Source organism: Prionailurus viverrinus, unplaced genomic scaffold (genome assembly GCF_022837055.1).
Source record: "Prionailurus viverrinus isolate Anna unplaced genomic scaffold, UM_Priviv_1.0 scaffold_42, whole genome shotgun sequence".
Lineage (NCBI taxonomy): Eukaryota > Metazoa > Chordata > Mammalia > Carnivora > Felidae > Prionailurus > Prionailurus viverrinus.
The window spans coordinates 2,777,306-2,789,473 of NW_025927609.1; the positions used below are offsets into that span (position 1 = coordinate 2,777,306).

General features: G+C 43.5%; 1 protein-coding gene across 5 annotated transcripts in view; it reads left to right on the forward strand.

The window, feature by feature from the left end:
- The window catches only part of HSF2BP (heat shock transcription factor 2 binding protein), a 103,779-nt gene that overhangs the window by 45,415 nt on the left and 46,196 nt on the right, over positions 1 to 12,168 (forward strand). For all 5 annotated transcript variants that reach the window (XM_047847096.1, XM_047847092.1, XM_047847093.1 and 2 more), the window contains exon 8: positions 7,887 to 7,990. In XM_047847096.1, coding sequence (XP_047703052.1) covers positions 7,887 to 7,990 — 104 coding nt within the window. The remainder of the gene's footprint in view (positions 1 to 7,886; positions 7,991 to 12,168) is intronic.

Genomic DNA, 12,168 nt, shown 5'->3' on the forward strand with positions numbered 1-12,168 from the left:
AAACTAGCATTATTATGTTTTGGAACGGATGCAGTCTTGCGTGGTCATAGCTACATTTGCAGAGCTGAGCCTCCTTGAGTGATGATTCCCCATCCTAAGGACCATTGGGCTGATTTTTCCCGTGGAATCCCAGTTTCCAAAGAGGAGAGAACTTGGAAGGTGAGAACCCAGACTGTACTTTATAAAGATGATTCTAGAAGCATTTCCCCCAAATGTCATAGTGGCCGTGTTTTAGGACTACACTTAGGACTCTAAGCTTGGAGAGGGAACTGTGCAGGCACCACAGTGCACTCAGTGGATGCATTGCTCATCTCTCCTCCCTTTGCTGGAAACTTCTGGGCGCCACAGACCGTGCTTCAGTTCTGTATTCCCAAGGCCTGATACACAGAAGGTACTCAGTAAATGATGCTAAATGAGCAAAGGAGGCAGACATTCACATTCTAGGGTCTGGTTATACCTGTTTGTTGTTAAAGTCGTACAGAGTGTAACCATGCATTTGGGTGAGCTGAAACCTTCACATAAGGAACAGCTTAATTCCAGTTGAAAAGAAATCCTCAAACATGATTGCGTTTTCTTAATTGTTACCAAACTTTATTAATCCTAAGTAGTAGGAAAGCTATTGTTATTATTTTGTTTAGTGTTTATTTTTATTTTTGAGACAGAGACAGAACATGAGCAGGGGAGGGGCAGAGAGGGAGACACAGAATCCGAAGCAGTGTCCAGGCTCTGAGCCGTCGGCACAGAGCCTGACGTGGGGCTCGAACCCACAAATCGAGAGATCATGACCTGAGCCGAAGTTGAGACGCTCAACCGACTGAGTCACCCGGGTGTCCTGGGAAGTTATTATTAATAAGGACATTACAGCGTATTTCTAGGATGTTGGTTAATGGTTAAATATTTTGAAGAGGGACATACGTTTGAGGACAAAATCTTAGGTTATGTTCAAATTCCTTAGAGTTGGCAGCATTTCCAGATACTAACAAAGGTCAACAAAGCTTCTAAACTGTTTGTAACATTTGGGGCCTGGGAGCTACTATATTTTATTTTTCAGGGGGTAGAGCTTGCAGCCACAAAATGTTTAACACTCAGTGAATTAGTCAAATACTAAGTTTTCAATTGGTAGGTGGTAGTTTGAATATAACCTTGATTTTTCTTAAAGGCATTTTAAGGGTTTCAGCCTACCCAGTTTGATCATTCTATGTACACTTTTTAAAAAAACAAAAAATCTATATTTGGCATTTTCATTAAGAAAAAAGCAAATAATGTAATACACATATGGGCAAAAGAGATCATCAGGCAGTTCACAAAGGAAACACTGGCAAGCTTCATAAATATGGAAAAAGATTCTTGGCTTCAATCATAATGCAAATTATTACCATTATGAGATAACTTCATTCTATCTCATTGAAAAAAATCAGTGTCTGACAGTTAAGAGCTGTGGAGAGATGTGAGGCCTGAGAATGCTTACACCTGTCCGCTGCTGGTGGGAGGGAGACGAAGGCAGGTGGGCAGCATCTGTTGAGGTGAATATGCTTGTGCCTGGAACAGGTAATCCCCTTTTGCGCACATACTCCAGAAAAGGTTTTAGCTGTAAACACTAGGACACTAGTGCGGAAATGTCATGGCATCTGCATTTGTAATAGCACGTACTAGGAATCATCTCAACCTTTGTCAGCCACAGAATAGATAGAGTGTGATTGATTCGCGTGAAAATACTATTCAAGTCAATGTGGACAAACATCTCACTGTGGTGTGGAATATTATGGTACGGTATGCTGCCACTGATACAGACACGGAAGATGGGATTGTCGGGCTCTGCACGTGTGCTGTGAAAATGTCTAAAAGTGCGTGGCTGTGTCATGGGACAAATGGAGGTAAGGTATGCATTTAGACAGAGTTCACAAAGGGGATTTGACTATGGTGATAAGATTTTTTTTTCTTAACCAGGGAGGTGGGTATTGTATCGTTCTTTCTATCTTTTCTGGGCCTTTAATGCTACACAGTAGGTAAAAATTAATCTGTAGACATTTGGTTAGGGTTACATACGCTGATTTGTAGGTTCTAACTTGATAAGGGGGCGCAGAATCTAAAACAGGCAGATTATGTATTTAATTACTGTACTTATTGGAAAAAAGAAACAACCAAACACTCCTAAAATGTGTATGGAACCACAAAAGACCCTGACTAGCCACAGTGACCTTGAAGAAGGAAAGCAAAGCTGGAGGCATCGCATTTCCAGATTTCAAATTATATTACAAAGCTGTAGTTATCAACGTAATATGGTACTGGCATAAACACAGACACGTAGATCAATGGAACAGAAATGAACCCACAACTATATGGTCAATTAATCTTTGACAGAGCAGGAAAGAATATCCAACGGAAAAAAAAGACAGTCTCTTCAGTAAGTGGTGTTGGGAAAACTAGACAGCGACATGCAAAAGAATGAAACTGGACCACTTTCTTACACCAGACACAAAATAAATTAAAAATGGATGAAAGACCTAAATGTGAGACAGGAAACCATCAAAATCCCAGAGGAGAATGCAGTCAGTGAGGTCTTTGACATCAGTGGTAGCAACTACTTTCTAGATACCTCACCAGAGGCAAGGGAAACAAAAGCAAAAGTAAACTATTGGGACTTTGTCAAGATGAAAATCTTCTGCACAGCAAAGGACACCAACAAAACTAAAAGGCAACCTGCCGAATGGGAGAAGATCTTTGCAAATGACATGTCTGATAAAGGGTTAGTATCCAAAATATAAAAAGAACTAATAGAACTTACCACCCAAAAAACAATCCAATTAAAAAATGGGCAGAAGACACAAACAGGTGTTTCTCCAAAGAAGACATCCAGATGGCCAACAGACACATGAATAGATGCTCAGTGTCACTCATCATCAGGGAAATGGAAACCAAAACCGCAGTGAGCTACCACCTTACACCTGTCAGAATGGCGAAAATCAACAACACAAGAAACAAGTATTGTCAAGGAAGTGGGGAAAAGGGAAGCCTTGTGTTGTGCCCTGTTGGTGGAAATGCAAACTGGTGTAGCCACTCTGGAAAACAGTATGGAGTTCCCTGAAAAAGTTAAAAATAGAACTACCCTATGATCCAGCAATTGTATTACTGGGTATTTACCCAAAGGATAGAAAAATACTGATTCAAAGGGGTACATGCATCTCAACGTCTATAGCAGCATTATTTACAATAGCCAGACTATGAAAGCAGCCCAAACGTCCATTGATGAATGAATAAAAATGTGGTGTGTGTGTGTGTGTGTGTGTGTGTGTGTGTGTGTGTGTGTGTAATGGAATATAATTCAGCCTTAAAAAAGAGTGAAATCTTGCCATTTGCAACAACATGGTTGGATCTAGAGAGTATTATGCTAAGTGAAATAAGTCAGAGAAAGACAAATACCATATCTCACTTATAGGTATGGAATTTAAGCAACAAAAGCAGCACAGGGGAAAAGAAGAGAGGCAAAGAAAGAAACAGCCTCTTAATTGTAGACAGCACACTGCTGGTCACCAGAGGGGAGGTGGGGATGGGTGAGCTAGGTGATGGGGCTTAAGGGGGGCACTTGTGATGAGCACCAGGCGATGTATGGAGGTGTCGAATCACTGTATCGTACGCTTGAAACTAATACTACACTGCATGTTAACTGGGATTTGAGTAAAAGCTTAAAAAATATTTACTAGGATAGGTACTTGCTCCTACAGTTGGCCCATGGCAAATGCTCAGTGAGATTTCAAAAAATATGTATATGTTGGTGGGCCTCAAACTGCCAGTTTCTGTGCGTTGTTTCGTCTGAAGTATGGTGGTAAGGCTCTGCCGTTTGCCTCTCTCGGTTAATATGTGCGGTCTCTTGTAAGCATTTTCTTGCTCATTGTTCCCCAGCTTTACTTGACGGTGCTAATTTGGCTACTTTTGGTTTTAGTCCAGATGACCAGTCGGGGCTTTTGTTTCCTGAGGTTATGCCTTTTTGTTTATTTCTGTTGTTGGCTTGTTTTGAAGTGTTGGGTGTCTCTGTTCTTTGTTACTTCCAGTTGTCATTTCTTTTAAGACGAGTAAGGTAATCCAGGAGTGTCACCTTTACTTGTAATGACTCAGCCTGTCCGTCAGACTGTCAGGAGGGCTTCCCGACTTCTTGTCAGGCCGATCTGTGCAGCCCGGCCTGGGGAAGCTGGGTGGAAAGAGTGGGTTCGCCAGTGTCCCTCTCGTAGCCTGGGTTTCAGTCCTCTCTCTGTCGATATCGGATGTGTCCGCAGTTCCCAGCCTTTGGAGCCTTCGCATCTGTTTGTAACAAATCTTCTGCTTAGCTTCGTGGAAGGAAGCAGAATCCGCCTACCTTTTTTGTCACTGGAGGGAAGTCGGACTCCTGGTACTGCAGCAGTTTGGGAGATGACGTTTACTTTTAATCCCTCGGTGCCAGAAGAGTCGACGGTGCAGTTTCTCCTGACTTTGCAGTTGGAAACTTGATACGTGATTTACAAAGTATTTGTGGTTAGAGTAGGAATCTTGGAACAGAAGGTTTTCTGGGTTTGCTGTTGCTGAGTCCTGTGTGACCTTGGAGAAGTCTCTGGTCTTCTGTGAGATACAGCCTGGCAATGACATGAGGTCACTGCAATCACATTTGTTCCCATCTTAGCTGCCTCCGGATGGCTGATTTTGACCAAATACGAATTTTAAAGGTATTTATCAATTTTGTGAGTCGTTTTTGCCACCTTAAATGGCAGTCAGTGGAGCGTTTCAGCTGGCTGTATTTCCTGGGTTTGCCCTGTATTCCAGCTTTCACTCACGTGCCGATTCTGCCTTTTAACGTTTAAAGATTAGCTAGCTTAAAAAAAAATAAAAAAGATTAGCTAGCTTATTTTCATTCTCTGAGGCAGGGGTCACAAACTTTATCTGTAAAGGGCCAGAGAGAAAGTACTTTAGGCTTTGCGGGCCACATGGCCTCTGTAGCAGTGACTCGGCCGTGCTGTCGTAGCATATGGAAACGCGGGGACACTACGTGTAACTTGGAGGAATTCCGACTACCTGTGCTGGTGATCCGAGAAAAGAACTTCTCTCTTCTTAGATTCCTGGGTTGGAGGCCTCAGAAAGTTCTAGTTAAAGTGCTGAATTTTCCTCATGAATACGACATTTGGACCGCTCTCAGTAACTCATCAAATAGATTACTAGTGAATAGGGTTTGGATACTGCAAACATTCTCGGGAAACCTTGAAAGGATTTGCAAGTTTGGCTCCTTTTGTGGCCCGTGAGAAGGCAGAGGATCATCATCTGAGAACTGGGCATCACTGTCCTGGAGGGCGCTAGTCTAGCGTTGTCTTCTTGAACTTGGTAGCATTACTTTGACTTTGCAAACACCCATGGGAATACGGGGAGAGAACGCCTTGTCTCTGCGTGCTTTGCCCTGCTGGGGCTCTCAGTCGCTGGGGGTTGGTGCCCTTTCCATATTCAAACTGAGTGCTTACAGGCCCTGCAGCAGGCTGTGTGGCTGCAAAAATGAATAAGCCACGGAGCTTAGAAACCAACTATTTTAACAGAAAACCGTAGTGAACATTTCTGTGGCGTGCATGTGAGCATGTACCACAGTTGATTTAATTAGTCCCTTGTTAATGGACTGAATCGCTATTATTGATTTTCTTTTGCTTCAGGCTCCAATGTGTCTTGGCATGACACTGTTACTGATCCCTTCTTTATTTAAAATGTTGACGTATTGCTTATTATGGAGTTTTTGCAGTGGTTTTGATTTTTAAAAAGGTTGCCGTACAGTACGTTAAAAAAAAATCTTGTTTACTGACTGTTTTGGCACCCCTTGCATTTGCACCCAAAGAAATAAATGCCTTCTCTCTGCACCCTAGCGGGCCCTGCCGGGTAAATCTGCCAGCGTCTCCTGGACTTTGCAGGTTGTCTTCGTGGACTCTGGGTTCTGTTACCTCTTCCTGAAGGGGAAGAGTTTGTCCTAACAGGCGGTTAGCTTTACCTGACTCTTAAACTCCGGCTCCCCTGAGGTGATCAACACACTCTGGGCCCTGTCCTTGGTTTTCCAGCCCCTACTGCTCACGGGGCCTCTTCGGGGCTGCCTTGTGGAGGCGCCGTCTGTCCGTGCAGGCTGGGCCGGGGCCACGGAGGTTTTGCCCTGCACTGTAGTGCTCCCGGGCGGCGTCCCGGGCCGAGTCCCCGCCTGCCTACGCTCCCTCCTCCCCGCCTGTGCTCTGCTTGCCGTAGCTCCTTTAACTCCTCCTCTCTCTCTGTGTGGGGCCTCTCCTTACCGGCCTTGCCACCGCCTCAGTTTCCCTTGAGTTTCACCATTTGATTGTTACCCTTTCACTTTTTGTAAGTTCTAGGTCCTCCTTTGAATGGGCTGGCCACTTGTAATACTCCGTAGCTCCTTTATCTCGTTTCTTAAATTTATTTTTGTATTTTTCTTAATATTTATTTTTATTTCTGAGAGAGAATGTGTGCAAGTGGGGGAGGGGCAGAGAGAGAGAGGGGACAGAGGATCTGAAGCGGGCTCCGTGCAGACTGCAGAGAGCCCGATGTGGGGCTCGAACTCACAAACCGTTGGATCGTGACCTGAGCCGAAGTCGGACGCTCAACCGATTGAGCCCCCCCAGGCGCCCCTCTCTTTGTATTCTCTGTACCTACTAAATATACCCATTTTCTGTTCTGTGGTTGACACTTCCAGGGTGTGCCAGTTCTCTTTGTAGAAAAATTCTGACTCTCATTGGTTCTTCGTGCGCTCACTTGTGACATCTCGTTTCTCATGGCTTTTGTGATTTTTGTTATGGACTCACATTTGTTGGTACTGTATTTGGGGCAGTTCTTCGAAGATCGGGTTGAGGGTTCTATCCCGGCTCTCCTTTGTCTTAAAATTATTGGCTTGTGGATTTTCAGGCCATCCACAAAGTGTGGATTCATGCCCAGCTTGACAGCTCACTCTCCCTGGTTTTCCGCAGGGCTCTGTGATCTGAGTCCCTGTCTCGTGTGGGTCTGAGACCTTTCCTTCTGTCCTGCTGCCCATAGCCACTCTGCTGCACCATAGCTGTGTGCTTCTGGAATCTGTCGTCACGCCTCCCTGAATTTGCACTCTCACCGAGTTCCTGGCCAGGGGTATTTTCCCTTTACTTCTTGCAAGCTCATCCATTCTTTCAGGGGCTTGCAAAATCTTTGTGTAGCTTGTTTTTTCTTTTCTTTTCTTTTCTTTTCTTTTCTTTTCTTTTCTTTTCTTTTCTTTTCAATTGCTTTGCAATGTGAGGTTTTGGGATCTCTGTATTCTGCAGTATTACTAGAAATCTGTCTGGCAGTTTTCCAGTTTTCATTAGACTCTAACTTAGCAGTTGTGGTCAGTTCTTACGATAGCTTCTAAGATCCTGATTAACTCTGGATACTGTCTTGTCGGTGTTAGAAATGGGGTTATGGCATTCTTCATCCCTCATGCTGTGGATTAAACACATTTGTATGGCCTGAGTGGGCTACCCAGACATCTGGATAGTTTCCATTGAATGAGAAGATAGGATTCAATTGTAAGCAGCTGAATTGAACTGTTAGAACACAGTATGCTTGTGAATTGAGGGTTGCCTGTGTGTAAATGCAGGACTGGTAATAAGAGATGACTGCATAAATCTAGTCTTGAGGTTTCCTGTGGGACCCTCTCTGCAGTCGTGTCCCTTGATTAGGTGCACTTTGCGAAGGTGGTTTTATGTGGCCCTGTTGCCGGAGCTTCCCATTTTCCTGTAGCGTCCTGGAGGCCTACACCCTGTTTCCGGCCCCTGTCACCCGGCCTGTTGAGTGGGACCCCTGCGGTGTTCACCAGGAGGTGTGCTGGGGGCGAGACTCCACGTGGGGCGTCAACTCAACCTGCCTTCTTTACATTTCAGGTTACTGCTGATGTCCCTGTACAACGTGAGCATCAACCTGAAAGGCCTGAAGTACATCAGCGAGAGCCCGGGCTTCATCCCGCTGCTTTGGTGGCTTCTGAGTGGTGAGGAGAGAGGGCTCCCCCGTGCGTCTTCTCGTCCAGCCTGGGCGCCTGCCCCTCTGTGGCTGGAGGAAGCTGTAAGGTTGGGATGGCGGGCCCAAGGGTATTAGCATTTTTTCAAAGAAAGCTTTCAAACTATAAAGAGCTCAGTGGGGTGCTAGGTTATTTCTGGTTCTGCTTCTGGAGTATTGCTCTCAGTTATGATTCTGTGACACAAAGAAAAATCTTCTAGAACAGCTGGCAAGGGGCGTTCACCCATCCCTTTCTCTGCGGGCAGTACAGCACTGGGTGTGTCGTCTACGGCTCCGAATGTCAGGGAAAGAACGTGGGGAAAAAGACATCAGGGAGATTGCAGCCCTGGAGTTACATATGTAGTATGTGTATGCGGGGTTGTTATTTTCTTTGAAATAAAAGCTCTGTCTACTGTCTTTGTGTAGTTAACCTTCGGTGTCATATTAGTTTCCGCTGTATAATACAGCAATTCAACATTTCTCTGTGTTACTCACTGCTCCTCATGATAAATGTATTCTGGATTCCCTTCATCTATCTCCCCCCCCCCCCCCCCCCCCAACCTCCCCTCGGGTGACCACCAGTTTGTTCTCTATAGTTAGGAGTCTGTTTCTTGGTTTGTCCCTATTTTCCCCCCTTGTTTGTTTGTTCCTTAAATTCCACTTAATTGTGAGTGAAATCATATGATACTTGTCTTTCTCGGACTGGCTTATTTCACATACCATTATACTCTCTGGATCCAGTCATATCATTGCAAATGGCAAGATTTTGTTCCTTTTTATGACTGAGTAGTATTCCATTGTACGTATGCCACGTCTTCTTTACTCATCAATAGATGAAACCGCTCGGGCTGCTCCTATAATTTGGCTACTACAGATAACGCTGCAGTTTACGTAGGGGTGCATATATGCTTTCGCTAGTGGAATTAGCGATTTCATACTCTTTGGGTAAATAACCAGTAGTGTGATTACTGGGTCATAGGTAGATCTGCTTTTAACTTCTTGAGGAACCACCGTACTATTTTCCAGAGTGGCTGCACCAGTTTGCATTCCCACCAATAAATAGTACATGAGAGTTCTCCTTTCTCCACATCCTCACCAACAGCTCTTATTTCTTGTGTTTTTGATTTTAGCCATTCTGACAGGTGAGAGGTGGGATCTCATTGGGGCTTTGATTTTCATTTTCCTGGTGATGAGTGACATTGAGCATCTTTTCGTGTACCTGTTAACTATCTGTATGTCTTCTTTGGAGAAATGCCTGTTCCTGTCTTCTGCCTATTTCTAAATTGAAGTATTTGTTTTTTGGGGTGTTGAGTTTTATAAGTTCTATTGTGTATTTTTGATACTTGCCCTTTATCAGACATGTCATTTGCGAATGTCTTCTCCTGTTCTGTAGGTTACTTTTTTATTTTATTGGTTTTGTTTGCTGTGCAGAAGCTTTTTATTTTGATGAAGTCCCAACAGTTTATTTTTGCTTTTGTTTCTCTTGCCTCAGGAGACACATCTAGAAAAATGTTGTGGCCAACGTCTGACCACCAAGTTAACAAAATTTTGTCCCAATCTGTTCATCATAACTTTTATTTTATTTATTTATTTTTAACATTTATTTTGAGAGTGCGCATGTGCATGCACCGAAGTGGGAGTGGGGGGGGGGGGAGAGGAAGAGAGAGACAGAGAGAGAGAGAGAGGGAGACAGAGAATCCTAAGCAGGCTCCAACACTGTCAGCACAGAGCCTGACATGGGGCTCAATCTCACGCAGTGTGAGATCATGACCTGAGCTGAAATCAAGAGCCAGACACCTAACCAACTGAGCCATCCAGGCACCACCATCATAACTTTTAACACTGTGTGTTTAGTAGGTACGTATTTCACTCAAGTGTGCAAAAATAGACTTTCCTTATTTTTTCATAACTTAGGTCAATCTCTCCTGGAGCTTCAGGTCCACTTGCTGGTGAATGCTGATTTCTTGTAACAGCAGTTTGGAGGTATAATTGACATACAATAAACACATGTTTAAGGCAATCAATCAATGGATAAGTTTTGATGTAAATATGCACCTGTCACCACAATAAAGATAGTGAAGGTGGCCATCACCCCCAAGAGGTACCTTGTACCACTTGGTGGTCCCTCCCTCCCCTCCCTCTGCTCCTATCTTCCCACTCGTTCACCACCTTTTTGCACTATAAATTAGTTTTCATTTTCCACGAGTTTATATTCCTGGATTCCTGCATCTTGTATTCTGTTTTGCCTGGCTTCTCTCATTCAACATGATTATTTTGAGATCTGTCCGTGTTGTTATTGTGGACTGATAATTGGCTGCTTTTTATCGCTAAATAGTGCCCTGTGATGTGGGTGCACTACAGTTGCTTTGTTTATTCAGGTGTTGATAGACATTTGGGTTGTCTCTAGGTTTCGGCTATTATAAATAAAACTGTTGTGAACATTCTAGTATGTCTTTGCATGGATATATGTTTTCATTTCTTTTGGGTAAATACCTAGGAGTGGAACGTCTAGGTGTATGGTAAGTGTATGCTACCATTTTGCACACCCCCCAGCAGTATGTCAACTGCTGCGTAACCTTGTCAGTGCTCGCTGGTCTCTCTGTTTAACTTTAGACTTTAGATAGTGACACCTCACTGTGGTCTTAATTTGCACTTTTGTTATGACTAACGATGTTGAACACCTTTTCATGTACTAATTTCCCATCCATGTATCTTCTCTGATAAGGTATCGTTTCATATCTTTTGCCCATTAAAAAAAAATTGGGTTGTTTTGATTGAGTATCGAGAGTTCATTGTATATTCTAGATGCAAATCCTTTGTCAGTACGTGGTTTGCAAATATTTTCTCCCAGTCTGTGGCTTGTCTTTTCATTTTCTTTAAAGCATTTTCAAAGAATGGAAGTTCTTAATTTTGATGAGGTTTAACTTGTTCTTTTTCTTTTATGAATTGTGCTTTTGGTGTATTAATGTTTTATTTATTTTTGAGAGAGCATAAGCAGGGGAAGGGTAGAGAGAGGGGGACAGAGGATCTGAAGCAGGCTCTGCGTTGACAGCAGCAAACCCAAGGTGGGGGGCTTGAACTCATGAACTGCGAGATCATGATCTGAGCTGAAGTTGGATGCTCGACTGACTGAGCCACCCAGGTGCCCCTACATTTGTTTTCTTTTAATAGTTCTAAAGTTTTGAGTTTTATAGATTTAGGTCTGTGATCCATTTTGGAATAATACTTGCGTGTGTCAGGAACTGAGAATCCCAGTTCTTGTTTTCTGTACGGCTGCTTGGTTGGTATAATGCCATTTGTTGTGAAGGCCACTTTCTCCACCAGATTGCCTCTGAACCTTTGTTGAAAATCACATGACAGTGTATGTGAGAGCGTGGTTTTGGACTTACTATTCTGTTCCGTGGATCCATTTTTGTCTTTATGCCAGTATCATACTCTATAATAAATCTTACATCAGGTAATGTAAGTCCTCCAACACTGTTCTGATTTTTCAAAGTTTTTTTTTCGTTATTTCTAAGTTCTTTGTGTTTCCAGATAATTTGAGAAATCAGCATGTCAGTTTCTACCAAAAACAAATCCTATTGAGACTTTTATCAGGGTTGTGCTGAATTGACATTTCATTTGGGGAGAATTGGCATTTTAGCAATATTGAGCCTTCCAGTCCATGAACATAGTATATATGTCCATTTATTTAGTTTTGTTGGAAACAGGGAACTCTCATGTTTCTTTATATCTTAAGAATAGAGGAACTGACCTCCTTTGTTCCTAGCTGTTTTTGCAAGGATGCTTGCATAGTGAGCACCCTTAGTAGGTAGAGATGCTGTCTATCTCCAGAGCAAAGGGTGGGCTTGTTTACAAGCATGCAGTAGGGGTAATGCTTCCCTCTAGGCCAAAGGTCAGGTAGGCTTACTGCCCATTATGAAAGATCTGGGGTTCCTCCTGTGTAAGGCAACCCATGGCCTGTTCATGGCGCTGTAGAATTGGGTCTCGCTGAACTGGCCCAAGTGTGGATGTGGCGGTTGCTGGTGAGTAGTGCAGTCCTTTATCTTGGTCTCAGGAGTTTCGAGTCCCTCCTTCCAGCACCCGTGAAACTACAACCTGCTGAGCCGTTAGCTGGCAAGTAGGATAAAACACCAGACTTCCATAGTCTCAAGGGCTGTGTTTTGTACA